This window comes from Pezoporus wallicus, unplaced genomic scaffold (assembly GCF_028554395.1).
Source record: "Pezoporus wallicus isolate ANWC-B61680 ecotype Strahan unplaced genomic scaffold, APGP_CSIRO_Pwel_v1 contig_13480, whole genome shotgun sequence".
NCBI lineage: Eukaryota > Metazoa > Chordata > Aves > Psittaciformes > Psittacidae > Pezoporus > Pezoporus wallicus.
This window is the reverse complement of record NW_026641917.1, coordinates 306,914-326,629: the sequence shown is the minus strand read 5'-3', so window position 1 is coordinate 326,629 and position 19,716 is coordinate 306,914. Positions and strand designations below refer to the sequence as shown.

The following is a 19,716-nucleotide window of genomic DNA, read 5'->3' as shown; positions in this document are numbered from 1 at the left end:
TGGGGGAGGTCGCCTGGAAGGTTGTGCCTCACCTCTGAAACTTCAGTTAAATCCAGCTGATCTTGGAACAAACAAATTGGCAGTCTTTTATGTAGCTGCAAGCTCGGGTCTGCACACTCCAGCAAACGCACGCTGCAAGGAGTCTGACACCAGGAAACCCCCCACACAGGGAAACTGACCTCCCTCTGCATTCTCTCTTGCAGAGTGGGAGGGCCACGTCCTGCACAATTTTACACTTAGCTGATGACTGGGAAAAGCAATCGCTGTCTATGTGAAGGTAACAAAGCAGAAAAATGATATACTTACTCCCATCTCTGGGCTTGCTTTACTTTCTTGCTAGCTGGCACAGTCAGGCTGAGCAGAGTAACTGGCACACACAGCAGAAAGACATGTTCTCTGGGGTTTACCAAGGGCAATTCTGGGTTAAGACCTATAGCCCTCCATAGGACATTACTGGTTAAATCAGCTTCTGCACCATGTGTTGCTATGTTGACAAGGAAAAAGGTTTTCTAAATGTCAGTTACAAACTGAGCCTGGCTTCTTAGAGCCAAGCGGAACTTGTTCAATCCCACAGTCCCCTTAGGAACTTACAGGCACAAACCTGGCACAATGTGATCATTTCTTCCTTTTCCATATCCAAGTTGGGGAAGATTTTCAGGAGCACCAGAGACAGTCAAACCTGAATTCCCACAAAAACTCAACAGCAATCAGCTGCTTGTGAAAAATCTCCATACTCTTTGATTAGACCCATGTGGCTACCAGGAGGCAGAAGCTTATTTATAGCTCTGAAGTCAGATGTACCACTGGCCACCTGAAGAAGCAGATCAGCAGAATGAGCGATGTTTTAAAATGCCACTTTTCAGAGCTGACCTGTGTTTTAAGTTCAACATTTGATGTAGAAGATGTTTGGAAAATTGGGAAGAGCTCCCTGCGCTATCTGGGAAACATCTGCATCTGAGATTAAAGAACAGGTGATTTATTTAAGACAGACTGATGTACCAGGAAGCTAGCCAGAAGAAAACATTAGGGGTTTTTGAGAAGCTGCTAGTAATAATGGTTCAGACATTCACAAGATAACAGGTACTATATGAGACATATCCTAAATACATTAGATATAGTAGAATTTGACTTCAGTTGAAAGTCACTGAAAACTAGCCCTGCAAGTAGCTTAACCCTTTCTGCTCAGTGGTTTCCTAGTCTGCCCTCTCTTCTTCCATTTATCTTTCTGAAAGCAAACTCTGATGGCCAGGGGTAGTCTCTCTTCAGTATCTTACACAGCATGTGCATTGAATTAAACAGTACAATGAAAATTATGGTTCCTGACCAAAAATGTTTACAGTTTAAAACCGAGAGGTGTGACAGAAATGACAGGATGTAACTGCTACATCACCAAGAGGAGTAAGAGCCCTTTTTACAGTCAAGGACTATGCCTAGCTTTCTTCATACATTCTTGTTTAACCATATCCATGATATACTTTATCCATATATACACTTTATCCATATATTGAAGCTGAGCATGTGCTTTTTCAGAATCAAATTCTCACTTTCCATGTGCTTTCTGCTAAACCTATTCTAACCTCATTCTCCTTTCTAGGGCTAGATAGTTCAGGGGCAACTGGTGGTGGGAGACAAAGTATCCAGAAGACAACAGCCATCTTAAAAAATGGTTCAAGATACAAAATGTTTGGGAATCCCAGCATAAGCAAATGTTTATTTCCAGCTTTGCAAGCTCTGGTGCTGGAAAGAACTTACTTAACCTCATTCCTTCTCATGAGGGAATGTACTGTAAAATATATTATACAATTTCAACAAATGTTGCCTTGGCAATAGGATTATTCCCTTGTACTGCCATTATCCAAGGGGAAAAAGACTACTTATGCACTGAACCCCTATAAATGCTCAATTCCACCCTGGTTTTAATTAGAACTTTCTTCAAACCGCTGAGGGTTCCTACATCAGGTGCTGATTTGGCACTATTGAGGAAACAACCAATAAACTTCACAATCAATCTGCAGTTAGTAGTCAATCCAGCTCGGCTTGCTTGTTGTTTTCTTCCTTTGTACATTTTCTCATAGAAAGTAGCAATAGATTGGAGACATGTGGCAACCCGGAGTAGCCTTTAACCAGTCACATGTGGTCTCTCGCCAGTCCCCTCAACTGAGGGACATTACAGAATATGTGCCATCTACTTTATGCAGGTAGCCAGAACACCTTTAACAAATCCAAAACATAGCTCACTTGTCTTCATATGACTGAACACAGAAGATGCTAGTTTTGGCTGATGCAACATTTTTGGTGCCAGTCCTTCCTCCACAAGTTTTTAATCCAGCCTGTTCTTTCTGCCTAGGGAGTCAGAACTCCCCATGGTTTACCCCATCCATGGGACTTACCTTACTTTACCTCTATCCTCAATAGCCACATCACCTCCCTACAGCTTTTGTAACCCACAGTGCTTGGTGTCACCTCCCTTGCATTCCAAGTTCCCTGATGTTGCCACACTCTGCCATCACGTGCAGCCTGACCTGAAAAGTATCTGCTTGTCTTTTTAACTCCTTCCCTTTCCAAAAGGTAACCACAGCAGTGTGTCATATGGGGAATTTCAGCTGTTCTTCCTGGGTAGTATGTTTTTATGGAGTTCCACAACTTGCTGTAAGCTTTACAGACACAATAAGGAGATAAGGTTATCATTCAATAGTTCCTGCCCCTGCACACACACACACACGTTAACCTCTGTCACATCTGCAATCCTGGCCTTAGATCCTGAAATGAGACTGCCCACTACATTGGGCAATCTGGCAATTGTTTGCTGCAAACTCCTTCCTAGAAGGACCTCCTCTCCTTCTCTCACTGCTATTCCCAGTTCGGGATACAGCCTGGGGAGATCAAAAGCGAATAATCTATTGAGACATCGCATCAAAGTATATCCACACGATGGACACCAGGATAAAGACACTGGTGTACCTGCAAGGGGGAACCTTGCAGAGTTCCAGCCAGAGAACTGTTAAATGTCAGCAATGTAAATACCAGAGGCAGGCAGTACCTGCCTGTCAGAGCTTGTGATTCTACACCCCACAAATTACACCTGTGCTGGCAAGCCCCTGTGCCACACAGAGCATCTCTGACTGCAGAGTGTAAAACACGCAGGAACAGAGGTGCGTGTATATATATTACAAATGGAAATGGGGACCAAAATGAACATGAGGTGGTCAATTGACCCTGAACTTTCAAATGCAGATCATCAGCAGGTGCCGACTAAAATTCTCTGGCCTGTGCAAGCAGATGACCAGACATTTCATTTGTCTTTTCCATCATCCAAAACCAATCATTCCCAATGAGCAGTTCTTCTGATAAAATTACAGGTGAGACAGGTTGAGCTCCCTTGGTTACTCGTGTAGATCTGGTACTTTCCAGCAATGGAGGTAAAATCTTGATGCAGACCTTGGGCTGTTTGCATTTTGCTGTCACCCCTCTGATAACCATGGCACCCTATTGATGACTTCCATTAAAACATCATTTGAAACAAAAGGCTTTCCTGTATTTCCATGAAGGAACAAAAGCAGCAAAATACTTCATTTTGGAGACTAAATCTGCCACAGAGCCCTGCCGTACTGATTACCAGCATGTCAACAAGACCATTTCAAAGCATGGGTTACTGTGGACTCAGTATTTACCTGAGCTTTTCATGCTTTCCTCTTCAATAACCTCTAAAGTAGCCCAAAAATCCTTCCTCTACTATAGTTCCATCTCTTGAATCTTTCCCAGGGAAACATTCATTTTCCACAGCCAAGGAAAAAGGATATACTATGCATGACAAAATGGCTAAAATCCTTTCAGTAAGTGTATACACTGGGATAGTTTTACTAACAAACAAGAGATTTCAAAATCTTTATCTGCAGGGATGGAATAAAGAATTCAACAAGCTTTTCCTGTTAATATTACTCGTAATGCTCAGAGCACTTCAGCACAAGGTCCTGTATGATCTGAGCAATTAGATGTTCCTACTGCCAGAAGTTAGCAAAGTAAAACTACAAAACTGATAAAATAAAGCTGATGTTTGGAAAAAAAAAAAAAAAACAACCCAACCCAACCCACCACAAAAACCAAACCAACCACCAATTTCTAAAACAAAAGCAAAACCAGGAATCTGTAACTAAATTCATCCCTCCATTATCTAGGTTTCATTTCCAGGAAGCTAAATGTGCCCGAGTATACCAAATGAATCACATCATGCTCAGGTCAGCATAATTCATTGCGAAACCCAAGAACAGTTATTTCTGTTCTATGAAGAGATCAGGGTAGAGTTAGAATCACAGAACAGTTTGGGCTGGAAGTGACCTTTAAAGGTCATCTAGTCCAATCCAACCCCCTGCAATGAACAGAGACATCTTCAACAACATCAGGTTGCTCAGAGCCCCGTCTAGCCTGACCTTGAATGGTTCCAGGGATGGGGCATCTACCATGGCTCTGGGAAACCTGGCCCAGTGTTTCACCACCCTCATTGTAAAGAATTTCTTCCTTATATCTAGTCTAAATCTACCCTTGTTTAGTTTAAAACCATTATCCCTTGTCCTCAGGACTCCAGGATGCATCTTACAAGGTCCCATAGACTTCTTTTCAGGTTCTGTAGGTGGTCACGAACCTCATCTTCTTTCACAGCGAGGAGCGACTCTGATCTCCTAGTCCCCGTCTTGCCATCCATCCACTCAAGAAGTGTGGGAAGAGAGACTGCCAGTGAAGACTGAAGCAAAAGTTGTTGAGTACCTCAGCCTTCTCCTTGTCTGTTGTAACCAGTTTGCCAATCTTGTTCACTGGGGGAGTAAATCTCCAGATATCACTTTTCATTTGCAAATGGCATGATCTCCCTACTTCAGTCAGTCTGCCAGCGTTACAGATTGCAAGCGAGCTTTAATGATGGAACTCCTGCACCAATGACACTCAATCCAGTGGCTCTGTTGCACTGCACCACCCTTAATGTAAACAGAACAAAGAAAAGGGGCAGACTCAAGCTACTCTAGAGACTGAGGAGACGTACAGCTACTGCAGGAGCATTGAGATATACAAAGTTTTCAAGTGACCAATAACTTCAGCTCAATTAGTCAATTTTCTCCAGCTATGTAACTCAGTGCAGTCATTTGTCACCGAGCTCTGGGGAGTCATCCAGGGAGAAACAAGAACCCTTTCCCCACTGCAGGCTGTCACCTGGGCAGTCAGCATCTCTCAGCACTTGGGCTGTTGTATAAATTACATCCCTCCCAGCTTGGTCAAGTATGTCCATCATTCAGCACATATGTAATCTTCGCTATTTTATTGTCTCATTGATGGAAGAATTAGCTGCACAGTAGGAAACACATTAAGAAAGGACTAGCAATTATTTCGCCCGTGTTACTAACTTCTTTAATCCTCTGTAATCTCTTCTAAGGGGGATTCATATCTACTCAAATCACTTCACAGGAGACATGTATAATGTAACAGAGACCCTACACATCAGGAAAAACAAAAAACCCCTTCTACTGGTCCTCCAGAGCATCAAATGCACCAGCCATTGCTGGAGGATGGATCATAATTTGCAAACAGTATGCAATGGCACTGTCCAAGTTCCTTGATCCATTCAGCTGGGAAAGGTCATCATCATCTAGGTCATAACCTCTGTTTCTCCAATTATGAGCCAACCACAGCCTAACAATAGGAACCTAGTGCTGTTCTAAGCACCTTGTGGTGTTCCCATCTGCGCAGAAAGAATCTACTTCTCCATTTCGGAAGCTGGTATCTAATGTGGTGAGGCTATTCAAAACCTTTTTCTGGTTTGGAGATGTAATTTGTGGATCTTGAAGGCTCAGGAACTATGTCACAGGATCCTCAAATCACATTACAGGAAGACCATAATGAAATAAATATTTTTAATCTGTTTGTTTGTTGTTCTGCTTTGTTTTTCTATACTGACATAGTGAACCAAAGCTGCTGATTACTTCTGCAGCTGAGATGGGGCAAACCAAACAAACACACAAAAAGACAGGCAAGATTCAGCCCAGAGAAGCTAAGGTGATGTAAGTGGCAAGGGAATTACCAAGGCAGTGCCATGTATAATTGTAGCTCTTGATAAATAAACTTAGATTGCAGAGCAATTTTTGCATTTGTTTGTTTCCACTCTCCTGATTTTCAGCAATGATTCACCCAGTCTTTCTTTCTTCTCTAAACAGCTTTGTCTTTTCCATATGTGCCCTACTGCAGTTTTCTAAGCCGGCTTCAAGTTGGTGTTACTGCAATGAACACTACTGGGACTAGCCTTCACTTACCACTCACATTTGACTAGGGCATTAATAGTTCATTAGTTTGGTGAAGCTGCTCATGTCAGCTTTAAATGTATATTCTTTAAATGACGCGGTGCTATTCCAGAAGTTTCCAATATACAATACCTTAGATGGTGTTAAAATTGGCTTACTTGTCGGACATTTGCTATACAACAAAAAGTGAATTAGACCTGTCAAGGCACTTTATTATGTTCATTTTGACCTGTATCAGCCAACATACAGTGACTTTAAAACCCAAGACGTTTTCTGAAGTTGGTGATTAGATAAAGCCTGAGTTATTTTAGAGGCACCTGGGAAAAGAGATGTTTGTAAAGAGCTGTCGTCCATTGTGGGTAGTTTAAAGCAAAACCACATATAATTTATCCACCTGTGGCAAATTGATCCATCAACATGCCTAAGAATCACCAGCATTTGAACAAAAAACCTATCAGATTTAATCAAAGTAATGAAAGAGGGTCAAAATACATAGAAATTCTTCACTACCTTTCAAGCAAGATTTCTTTCAATAAAACTCAGCAGCTAGAGTACTTCTTTATCTCACTACCTGTGTATGCCTGACTTCATACCCCTCTAATCTTAGGGCTTACCATGATGCAATAAGAAATACTTTATCAGCTCAGTGTCTGTCCAGATCTACACAATATGAATTATTGTATGCTTTGAAATAAAGCTCTATGATCTTAATTCTGGCTGGAGAGGAGCAATTACTCATTTGATTCCAGTGCATCAGTGTGCAGTAACCAGAGAGAAGCTGAAGGGGTTAAACCCCTGGTGAGGTTTTTCACTCAATGGTGGCTATGTTGTTTTCACTGAGAGTGACTAGGGATGACACTGTTTCCCAGAAATTCACAAGTTACCCCAAAAGTTAGTTTATCCCTCTTTAAAAAATAATATCTCACCTTTATGATGCTTGTGGAATTCTGTGAAATGCTTAAGATAATGACTTTGAGTTCGATTTAGGGTTTAGAAGAGAATAATGCTATATACCAGTGCACAGAATCAAGCTGATTTGAGACTCTCCATAAAACCAGCACTATTCATACACTTAGCTGTCTCTGTGATTTAATGGTAGAGCCGCTCACCTCATACGCAAAACCATATAATTATGACTATGGCATCAATTCATTAATCAAAATGACAGAGGGTCTCAGGATCAAACGAGAGAAGTTCTGGTACTTCTAATGACAGCAGTGCCTGTGATACTGCCATACTGGATCCATTTGTGATTGAACTGGAAACCAGCTATTTTCTATACTCAATGGAATTCTGATTTATTATGTGCTTGAAATTACTGTGGATTTCTATTAAAGATAAACACTTGGCAGTTAGGTACCACACTTGCCTGTAATTTAGTTATGTAACAGTAGTATCCTCCATAGACCCCACATCCTTTGGGGTTTTTTGTTTTTCAGATATGCAACTTTCAGAACCAACTTGGCATTTTTTAAGAGTTTGGCCTTCTTCCTGAGGCCCTAAGCAAACCTCAAGCCATGAAGGAGCGGGGAATTTATAGAGGCCTGCACAGACTCAATCAGCAGTTTCCTTTCCACTGACATCCACAGGAAGCCAGGATGTATGGAAAGATGGGGGCATGCAGACATCAACAATTACAGATAGGCCACTTTTCCCACATTTGGAAATGTACAGCTCAAGGCTACCTATTTAGTGTCTTTAATGCATGGGAAACCTTTGCTAGCTGGCAGATACTCTCTCTGAAAACTTTATTAGTTTATCCTATTACTCAGCATATGCCATGGTAAAGAAAAGCTGCAAGATGACAAAAAAGGGCCAAAGAATATGACATTTTGGGTGAAGCTGTAATGTTCAAAGAACATTTCTAATTGGTAAGTGTGCCACTTGAAAATATGCTTTGTGACTCAAATATTTCAGGTACGCTCATAGACAGAGCTACTGAAAAAAAGCTTTGAAAGATGACACACAAGCCCATATGGCCTCATACATTCACTTAACTTACTTGCACGTTCTGAATATGGTATGATCTCCTCTAAAAAGAAGAAATTTATGTTGAATGACTGCAGCATGTTAATTAATTTGACTTGTGCATTTGTAAACTGTTTATAGAGACTTACTACTGACTCAGTCTTTAGAAACACACCCCCCCGATATCAACTGTTCTGGCTGAGGATTGCTTACAGGGCAAAAACTACTGACTCAGAACCCATCTAAAAAAGAAACTGCAAATTTAGGGGACTGAGATAGAAAGAAGTGACATACCCTTCCTCAATCGTAACAGAATTCATGATGATGCAGTTTGTTATCTTAACTCTGTCTTTTATGGTACACATGCTGCCGATGATGGAGTGTTTAATGGATGTCTTCTCCCCCACTTGCGTGGATGACCCAATGACGCTGTCTGATCCAACCTAGGGAAGAAAAGAATGGAAATTAGCAAAAGCACACAGAGATGTCTGATACGTGCTCTCCATACACCTTTTCCAAACAGCACGTCTCAAGCACTCATCATCAAAGCGTATCCTGCTCTACCCTTAGGGATTCTTGGCAGAGGAAAGACCTAGAAACTTGAGGCCCATCCCATATTCAGACAGTTGGACAGTCTCCCCAAGGTCTATTAGCTTGGTAAAACTCCAATGTCTAGTCTTGCTCTGTAGGCCTCATGCAATAAAATAACCATAGTAAGAGAGACTTGAAGCTGGTTTTCAAGCAAAATTCTTCAGCAAGAAGCACAGCTAAAATACTGGCCTCTTCTGAGTTTGGTGTCCTTTGGGAGGTAAACTGCTCAACTACTGTGAACTGGTATTAGGAAACAAGAGACTATTGACTTGGGAGCAAGACAGACAGACTTTTTACCAAACATTTCTAAAGACCAAGACTCTGGGCTGTGTCATCTACACTGTAATTCCACACTTCAAAACTCAGCTTCACTTCCAACAGTAGAACTGAATTTTAGGAAGCAGTTCTTAAAGTAAAGGGCATAAAGATTGTATTAAAAGAGCAGAGACTGGAAAAGGGAACACTTACCATGCCTCTGTCTGTGATCTGTGCTGTCCCGTGAACCAGCGGCTCTTCCAGACCCAGATTAAGCAATAGTTTAGGAACCTGGATGGAAAAACCCACATCACAAGTTAACACACAGTTCTGTACCCTCAAGTTACATAAACAGCTCAAAGATGGTCTTGATTCCCATTGCACTAGTGCATCTACCATAAACATTTAACTCAAAGGAAAACACAGGTTCCTGCATTTTAAATCTGCAACCAGATAAGTGTGATTTATCATCTTGCCCTTCTGTATGGGAAACAGGTACTCTTCCAGTGCAGTGCACACTGCATGTCTCAACTCAGCTTCCCACCTGTGGAAAGCATAGGATCAGCAGCAGCAAGCAGGCTGGCTCCAGCTTAACACAGTGACATCCTGTACATCACAATGTCCAGCATCTGCCACTTCAAATGCAGATCAATGTTGTTTTACACTGCTCAGAGGGAAGCAAGTGGTATTAAATATACATCATTAAACTGGCACGGAAAGATGACTATGTTCAGCCCACTCAGTAAGATAGTATGCTGAAGTACAGGCAACAAACAGTATTTCAGATGTTTAAGCAGAAACTGAAGTTGATCAAGTGGCTATTCCAGATGGTAGAAAGTTGTAAAAGAAAAGGCTCTTGAAAGAGAGAAGGCAGGTGTTAGATAAGCAGACAAAGTACAATGGTAATAGAGAGAGACACAGCCCATGAGGTAGCCAAGAACAAATCCATGGAGAGCAATTCTGAACTGGCTCCTGAAAAGAAAGGGGAGCCAGTGTTGTAGGAGGATGGGATATCACTCCATCGTTCCTCCTTTTCTGGGTGAAAGAGCAGCCTGAGGCACTCTGCATCTCCTGGCGTCAGGCTGGGGCCAAGGTCACACACCAAAGAAGAGGTGATGACAGCACGGGTGGGGATTTCAGAGGAGGTGGGAGTCTCACAGCAGTACACAGATATACTGCTGCACAGCATTTCTTGCAGTGGTGATGCAATGTATGATGCACCTTGGTAGGCCACAGATGGCAGTCAAAGAAACACAGCAGATACAGAGGGTGAGCCAGGATGCATGCACTGACTGTCCATCTGGGATGTCAACTGGAGTCTCAGCACAGTGATGGTGTAACCGGGTTTGCCTGAGGGGAGGAAGTGGTACTCATTAAGTCTCTCTTTTCCCTACCTAGGCACCTATTTTTACAAAACTTTTAGGAAAGTTTATCTTGGAGATCTCCATTGCTCTGAGATTAATTTGGCTGAGACTTGCCAGCAATTTCCAAAGCCGCTATGAAGAAGCTGCCATACGGTATGATTGTGTAAAACAACTTCCTTAGAAAGCTGGGATCACAAGAGCTGATGGCTAGGGAGTGAACTTCAAGAAGGAGATCCCACAGATCTGAAGTTGGGATCAGAGGAGAAAAAAAATATCTCAGCATCTCAAATGAGAAGATATTTGCAGGAAATTATTTGGATATTCATAATATGACTAGCCCATTTCTCTTCCAGCATGCAAGGATGAATAAGCAGCACTGGTTTTCCTATGATAAGAATTTTCACAGTTGATGCTACATTCAGATGAGTGAGATGAGCTCAGATGAGCTCACACTTCTGTGCTATCATCTGAAGCTGCCTGTTGCCCCCAGCAGACATTTACACATCTGTAGTTCTTTACATCTTGAAGACGGTCCTTCCTACTAGACTTGTGTTTTCTTTGTTCTTTAAAAACCAAGAGCAGGTTAGATCTCTCAGTCCAAGGTGTAGGTGCTACAGAAAACCACCAGCTTACCAGAACACCACAAACTAATTCAATCTGCCTGGATGGTGCTGGCTTGTTGAAAGGATGTTGTCCTCACCTGACACACAGCTAGGCGGCCACAACAGACAGATCCGGAGAGGAACACACACCAAAACATACCTACAGCATAGGTTGGAAAGATTCCTACTACCCAGTGTTGCTCTTTGGGAAGGGAAAGAAATGAGGAAAACCTCTTGCCCTCCTCAGTGGAAAGATGGTGTGGTGAAATAAATAAAGGATTTTACTGGCCAGAGCAAAGCCCTTATTAGAATCAGTCAATAGTTGTGCAGCCTGAGGGGTAACCCAAGAAAGCTACCAGCTCAAGCGTTTTGCTCTGAAAAGGAAGGTTAGATAGGGGGCAGGAGTCAGAGGGAGTGCCTGGGTCAAGGGAAGGTTTAAGATGTGTTTGGATTTAATTCATCTTACAAAGAAACTATTTCCTGCTATTGAAGATAACTCCCTCCTGAACCCACCTGCCCACACACAGGCTGCAGGCATCCAGAAACCCAGCTGGAAGTGAAATGCTGTGAGCAAAGTGTTTCCTCACCAGAAGGGCAATGGGTTAGGATGCCATTCCTTCCCACGGCTACTGGGCTGGACAGCTACTGCTCCCTCCATGAGTCTGTCCTCTATGGACAGCAAAGTTATAGGTCCTGGCTTTGCAGCAAGGGAATCAGAATCTGGTCTGTGAAGACCAAGATAAGAGCAAACAAGACACAAGAAACTCTTCTGCAGAGATGGTCAAAACAGGTTAAAAAAAGCAGATAAAATTAAACATGTAGCTTTTATGAGAATCTGCAAGAGAAACAAAATGCAGTGGCACTGAAAATAAGGAACTCCTTTCTCACAACCCCTCATTAAGCTCCATTTTATGTTATACCTCCACATAGTTTCCTTAGAAATTTTACCATCCTGGAAAAGCAAAAAATTCAAAGAGAATCCTTTCCAGCATTGAAGGCCCCAGTGTGATTTCAAAACACTAATTCTATGTACCACCCAGGAGCAAACACATTTCCTGCACTGACCAAAATGTAGAATATTTAGGTTAAAAAAGAAAAAAAAAAAAAAAGAAAAAGAAAGAAAAAAACAACACAAAAAAACCCACATGGAGTCTGACTGGCTTAACTCAATAACTTTTTACTGAAGTGGCTGCTGCCAAATGTATACGCACACTTCCCCCAGCAAGTGGTGTTCTCCCTTAACCCTTTGGGCACACTCGCTCCTGATATTCTTGGAGAAGGTTTTCCCTATCTGACAGCAGTGCCCCTCCTCTCTTCCTCATGTCCCTATCACTTTATTTCTGTGCTCCTCTGCAGGCACCGAGGAGAAAGAGCTCCAGTGTGTAAACTCACTCTGCCATGCTGCAATTTAATTTGCATAAATTCATCCATTCATTTTATTAAAAAGGAATCAGCTCAATCTGAGAGCACTGGCAAGGCAGTGACCACTTCCAGCATCCCAAATACAACTTTATTGCTCTCCCAGCCCCACTTCCAGAGATCTTGAGTCCTTCCCTACTGCACTCCCTATTGATTTTCAAAACTAGATGAAACTGTCCTCTAGTTCAAGCAACAAAGTTCATCACTAGCACAGTGCAATGAGAACTTATATACTGCATCAGCCAGTGTAGTAAATAACCCCTCAAAATGCCTCCCCCCCCCCCCCCCCCCCCCCCCCCCCCCCCCCCCCCCCCCCCCCCCCCCCCCCCCCCCAAAAGCTTTTAATCATCAGCTCATTAGCTAGCACAGGGTTTCTGTAATCCTCCCCTGTGATCTCTTCTTTTATGAATTTTCGGTAGTGTCAACGTGAAAGCTGCAGCAGGTCAACATTTCACCTCTGTACCTAGAGCACCACTGTAGTGAAACCTCTTCATAAAATAATTCTTTCAGAATGGAAAGCATTAGGCAATTTAGAATGGAAGGCAATTTGAATGTATGGGTAGTTTACGACTTCCTCAAATCATTAGTAACCTTTGCCATAATCACTGAGATAAACAGCTGTTAGGAAGAGTCCAGTCAGAACTGATCTTGCCTTTAGGGCATGGAGGACACTGATTAAATGAACTATCAAAGCTACTTCGAGACTTATTTTCCACAATTCTTGGCTCTTTGGCTGCAGGTCTTACCACCCCCAAAAACCAGAGGAGTATGTGAAGTGGGGACTTTCTTAGCTATATCAAAGCTATGGAGTAAATTAGTGACAGAACTGTTTCCAGGCCTCATGTCCCCATCCAGAAACCAGTAGGGTGATGTGCGTAGGTAACATGGTGTTGGTTCAGTTCCCACACGTTCCTCAGCTGTATCGCAGGGAGGCATTCCTGGAGGCTGACATGTCCCATAAACTACTGCAGTATTCCCACATGGCAGTTCTGTATTTTCCTCACCTGTCGGTTAGCTTCAATATACAAACCAAGAGTATTCACTCGGTAGCAAAGTCCCTCTTTCATTATATGGACATAGCAGCGCACTTTTCCTTCATGGAGAGTTTCATTCATATCTCCTCTATGATCATTCCAACAGGAGTTATCTGCAGCAGGTTTCAGCAAGCTATTATCTTCCTTTATGAAACTGTAAATGTCTGGAGAACACACACATGCATAAAGTTAGACAGGATTTAATGAAATGCTTTCTGAAGAGGAATACTATTAAAATACTGTTGGTGAAGGGAAATCTTTGCCTCACATCATCTGAATGGCTAGATACTTAGCAATCATTAACAGATTTTATCACACACAGAGTGAGTAAGTGCTTATTTTTATTCTGCAGGTGCGAATCAAGGGATCAGGACACATGCAATGTTTTGCCCAAGGTCGCACAAGGAGACAGCGGAAATGCTAAAAATAAGTTTCAAGATCTGAGATCCTGTCCAGTTTCCAGTGGAGGGTAGTTAAGGCCTAGTCTGTTGTCGTACGCAATTCAGGAACTCCCTCCTAGAATTACATTTTCAAAAGTGCATTTACTTTGAATATATTCCAGAGAGAACATACAGAGCATTCAGCTGATCTGGTTTCATTTTACACCAAAATAAGGCAGGACAAAAAAAATTTATACAATGCACAATATTGTTTGAAGAAAGAATCTTTGCTATCATGAAGTATAACGGAAAAAAGCCCAAATCCTTAAACTAGTGTTTCAGGCTCATTCAGTACTCTACCCAGTAATTAGTATATGGGCTTTAAAACCATCCAATCTTTGATACTTGTACTGACCTAGGGATGTTTGTTCTTTTTTCTTCTGGTCCTCTTCTCTGTTGTCTAGTCCTTGCTGCAATGATGTAGGAGAAGAGAACTGTTTCCTAACCAGATGTGGAATCAGCTCACTCCGGAGAGATGTGATTGATCTGGGGAAGGAGATGCAAACATGAAGGCCATAAATACTAAAACTTGCATGTCTTCATTCTGTTTGCATAACATTATCAGACATTTTGAACATTCTTCATGATGACAAATCAGAATTCTGGGTACTCCGAGACATCTGGCACTAAGACAGTGTCCACTAGTCACATGCTTCCTTAATGCATTAAAAAATAAAGGAAAATCCAAAATAAGGAAAAAATTTCATCTTCAGAACTAATTCCCCTTTATTTTAACAGAGATGTCTATAAATTAATATGGCATCATCCTGCAATTCATGCTTGTGTGCGGAAAGTACCAACATCATAATGACAACAACTGAAATCCACTTTATGTGGCTTAAAAAAATAGCATCGATTGACAGGAAAAGAGAATAAAGTGCCTACAGAGCAAAAACCAAAGCAGCCACAAATGCTTTAAACAAGGACCCTGGATCACTAGATTATCTTTCCTCTTGCATTGCTTTATACATCACAATGAATCAAGGAAAAAGTCTCCCCAGTAGACAAATATCAATGTAGAAAGTCTACTGTGCAATGGGATTATAACCCTGGTAATTTAATTTTGACTATTAGAAGATAATTTTACTTTTCAATAAGGTATTTGGAAAAGGCCACAAATCAATAGTTTTTACAGCAGGAGTCCACGAGATGCAGTCTTAAAAGAGCTTTATTGTTGTTGTTTCATTATTTTAACAATCTGTATTTAGTTATTGAGTTGTGGATTATTTAAAGTAGTGCTTGGGAAAATCATGCGGAAAATGAACTCAAACTTGGCATGTATAAGAGGAAGTGCTAAACTTCAGAGGAAGGATTGGGAGAACTAACACAGAGAGCTTGGCTAGGGGAACTCCACAAATGATAACTCACAAAGAAAGAAGAATTACTTAGAACAGAAGACAGAAAAATTAGGAACTAACTGTAGATTAAATTAAACAAGGGAAGTACTAGAATGAGTATCCTGAAAGTGATTTTGGTTGGGAAAACCTATAGCAAAAGGGGATCTGAAACAGTTCAAACTTTAAGAAACAGGCAACTCATAACCTGCCCGGGCCTCTGTTCAGGTCAATGACAGTGGAGCAGATCTAAGGACCATAACAGTCTTCCCTGTCTATAACTCTGACAAGAAGATTCAGATGTGATTGCCAGTTCAGCCTTATGATCAAGCGAAGTGTTTTCCTTTTTTTTGACAAACACTTCCTTCAGTCCTCAACTGTAGGTGGTGTCCCATCCACCCTCCTTCAGTGGGATGATCTAACCCATCCCAGATCTGAAACCCTGCTTTCATTTTTCATTATAGACAAGGAAAATCTCCAGTCTTCAGTCTCTCCTCCTTCTTGAAAATAAGATTATAATCACCTTCAGATAGCTCTATTACAGGAACTAATGAAGCAAAACACTTCATTCTTTAGTCACCAAATTTCTCCCTGCTAACCACTTACAGGCACGCTCTGCCACGGCCGCCCTGGCCCCGCGCTCCGACACACGTGTGGCTCTGCAGATGGGCAGTTTACTAGCTTACACTGTTTGCCTGCAGCTGTGCCATTCAGCAGTGATTTCCTGCTTGGGTTTTATACTCCATCCAAAACCGACAATCCTGTGTTTCCCTCAGAGGCTGGCCATGGCATTTATAAGATATATTACCTATAAAATATCCAAGTATTTGGCAGTCTTAAATAGTCTGATGCAGCGGACAACACAACACAGTAGGAAATGAAAGCACTGGAAAGGGGAAAAGACAAAGTTTTGCCTGGTTTTTGATGGTTTAATCTTTCTTGGCCAAACTCCTGAAGCTTTCCTGCAATTCTCTGATGTGCTAGCCACATTCCTACAGCAAAGGTGGAGTAAATCTCCAAGTCATCCATAAGATGTGGCTCAGAAACACACCCTTCTTACTGGAAAAGGCAAACCAGGAAGGTTTGACTTTGCTTGCTGTTTAAGCAATTTATCTACGACATCAGAGGAATTTGCCTTTGGAAAGTATTAAAAAAAAAAAATGTGGTTAGGCACTTGGTGACAAAAATTTGGGAATTTCTGGTGACAGATCTTGCAAATGTGGATATACGAAGTGAGAGCGTGAGAATATAATCTGACTGTCAACAGCGGGGGAAACCAAACATCTGGCTGGGACTAGGGAAGGAATTTAAATCAAAGGAGGGATAGGACTGAAGACCCTTCATCAGGAGAGAAAAAAAATCAGGAGGAGTTTGGAAGAACCAACTGGCCTGTAACCTAGATTTAGGAGAAAACAAACCAGAAAGGTTTCTAGTTTAGTATCTTAAAAATTCTTACAATCAAATCCTCAACTACGTGTGCCTACATTAAGGAGAAATAAGTGTAAGACTGTATATGCTGAAGAAAGCCTTTTTTTATTCTCTTCAGGTTTTAAAACTTGGCATCCCCCTGGTTTCTAAGCTTGTTATTTTCTTTAGCACTAAGAAGTAAGAATGAAATACCCACTGAGACCAACATAAGGAAAAATCTACTAGACCCAGGAGAAAGAAAGTGGAGGGGTGGCTGGAAGGAGGGGAGGACACACAGAATTTTGGCAGAAATCCAGTTATAAGCCAGCTCAAAATACCCTGCTCTGATACCTCACAGCAAAATCCAGACAGCAGAGAGGATAAAATCTCTGCTTTTGAGAAACACTTACCAAAACAAACATGCTTTCATGAATTCTAGCCCAAGTGACGAGCCTTTTTCATGATCTTTCAGTCCCTAAGATGTGATGTTTGCAGTTATACATACCTGTTTACACCTTGACAGAAAGCAGTAGGTTTTCAACTAAACCATGAAGGAGTGAGAGTGCTGTTACGTTGCTGCTTAAAGAGAGAAACGGGGGGGACTAATCCCTGAAGCACTTTACGTGGTTTCAGTCCTGTGAGAACAACAGGCCGCAGCAATTCTGAAAGGGGGTTGATCCTGATCACATTTTAAGCAAGTAAAATGAAGAAATGTCGCTGGGATGGAATCTGCCATCCATACAGGTCACAAGAAAGTGGGATGTTGGGAAAAGACAGTGCATACATGGGGAGAAATGAAGACAACGGGGCAGTTGAAATTCATGGTGCACGTGCAAGAAACAGCTGGGAATGCAAGGGAAGGTGAAATTTTTAAAAGCAAAAGAACCCCCTGGAAAAGTTTACATTAAACGTACCTAAGAGCTCAGAGCACACACCAGTCATTTGCAGTCAGCTCTGCAGGCTGCAGCCTCAGACCTCAGCATTGTAAACCTAAGGTATTCAAGGTTCATTTTATTTAAAATCTAAGCTGTTAAGGTACAAAAATGGATACTTGGTCAGACAGCTGTGATTTCACCAAGTACTATCCTTACCAGAGAGACATAAGTATCATACCTTTAGAACCCCTTTATCCCTGGTCCTTGTGCACTACGTCTTCCCAGTGTTCCCAGGATTTTTGCAAGGCAGAGATAAGGTTCATGATATATGAAAAAACTTTAATTGCGAAGAACATAAGGTGAAAATACCCCAGATCCTTAAGTTTCGTATTTCAACACAGCTACACAGAAGTTTTGGGGGAATTTTAACCACAAATAAAACTAGAACAGTCTGTGATATGGCAGAATTTTCTATCTATGTATATTATATTACATTACATACATTATGGCCCACAGAGGGCCAACTTTTACTTGTTGCTGAAATGCAACTGCCTCTGGGATGAAGAGAAGCTTATTGAAACTTCAGCAAGAAATGAAGAACAATGGAGCCAGATGAAACACAAGAAGCATTTTGGGGAAAAAAATAAATGTTGACCACTTACATTTAAAAAAGTTATGTACTTCACAATTATGGTTCAAGGAGGTGAATTCTGCTCTTAGACGTAAGTATTGCTGGAGCCTCTGTCTTTCATTTGACACAGAAAATCATGGTTCTGACCAACACTGGTAGAAAAATCATGGTTCAGACCAACACTGGTAAAGAAAAAATCTCGTCAAATATTTTATTATGATAGAAGAGTCTATTTACGTATAAGTTTAGGCGATCTTGCAGAAGTCTAGGTACCAGGAGGTGCTGTTTGGCTTGACCCACAGCAGGAATGTGAACATCCACAGCTTGTATTCCCTCCAGCCAGTTCTCACCAGCTTCAGACACCCTGAACACAACTGTCAGTTCCATTTACCGGCTGTCTTTCATTTTCCATGTTTAATGTTAAACACCATAAAACGGTATTAATGAGTATTAGCATTTTAATATCCTCCCTGTTTTATTAATCTGTGATGAAGCATGAAATCTACCATTGCTGTCAGCACCCACCTGTGAAATCTGCTGTTACTCTCCATGGGCTAGTTGCAGGGGGGTCTCTCTTGCTATCATCATTAGTACAATCAGCTACATCTACAGGTGCAGATAGTGTTTGTGATTTCCCCACTACAAACAAGATGATTATTCGGCCTTTTATAACCTACTTTTGCTTTTTTTTTTTTCCCCGAACAGGCTAATGTTAGCTCTTGTACAATTATGCAAGTATACAGTGGGTTGGGTTCTGATCTTAGCTCCATGGCCTTCAACGGAGATTCTTCAGATCACATCAAAAGGAAAACATGAGGCTGTATTTCAAGACTGGTGCACATAATTAATGTTAGAAATGTATACATAAATACAACTAAACAAATCCTAAGGCACTTAAAGTTTTGGCCAAAAAGAAGTTGCATGTTTATGCAGAACAATAAAGATGTAAGAAAAAGGGAGAGGGGGGGAAGAGGGTGTGCTGGAAGAAAGAGAAAAGTTAATTCTGAACCCTGTAGGTACATAGTTCATGGTTCTCATTGCTTAAAGGATAAAGCCAAATAACATTTAAAAATTCCATGTAAGCTGGGAGCTCTCTTGTTGAATCTCAACGTTATTTTCTCCTGATCCTTTGATGGAGATTAAAAATTTCCATGTGAATACAAAGAAAGAAACAACAGTTACTCTGAGATTTTTTCCCCAAGCATTTAATGCTCCAAACTAGAGCAGCCAGCCACCGTTCCCATCTCCTCCCCCCTCCTTAAAGGGGAAAAAAAAGTCAACTCACTTTGAAGAAAAGACAAAACAGGGTCAGGGCAAGGGGGATTAGGGAAATGATATTTATATCATGGACCAAATTAAAATGTCAATGCAAGAGGCAGGCAAACAGCCCTTGCCACATATATACACCAGGCATGTTTCCTCAAGGAAACAGGAAAGAGATTTGAAAAGAGTTAATGCAGTCCTGAGTTAATACCACCTGCCTCAGACTCAACACCACTTAAAAGACAGTGTTTG

General features: G+C 41.5%; 1 protein-coding gene across 4 annotated transcripts in view; it reads right to left on the bottom strand.

Moving 5' to 3' along the window:
* EIF2B3 (eukaryotic translation initiation factor 2B subunit gamma) overlaps positions 1 to 19,716 on the bottom strand; it is a 104,933-nt gene that overhangs the window by 21,492 nt on the left and 63,725 nt on the right. For all 4 annotated transcript variants that reach the window (XR_008974459.1, XR_008974458.1, XM_057425858.1 and 1 more), the window contains 4 exons: positions 14,310 to 14,440; positions 13,485 to 13,678; positions 9,309 to 9,386; positions 8,544 to 8,692 (listed from right to left, as the gene is read on the bottom strand). Coding sequence is in view for 2 of the 4 variants with exons in the window: in XM_057425858.1 (XP_057281841.1) it covers positions 8,544 to 8,692; positions 9,309 to 9,386; positions 13,485 to 13,678; positions 14,310 to 14,440 (552 nt within the window). In the remaining 2 variants the exon portion in view is untranslated. The remainder of the gene's footprint in view (positions 1 to 8,543; positions 8,693 to 9,308; positions 9,387 to 13,484; positions 13,679 to 14,309; positions 14,441 to 19,716) is intronic.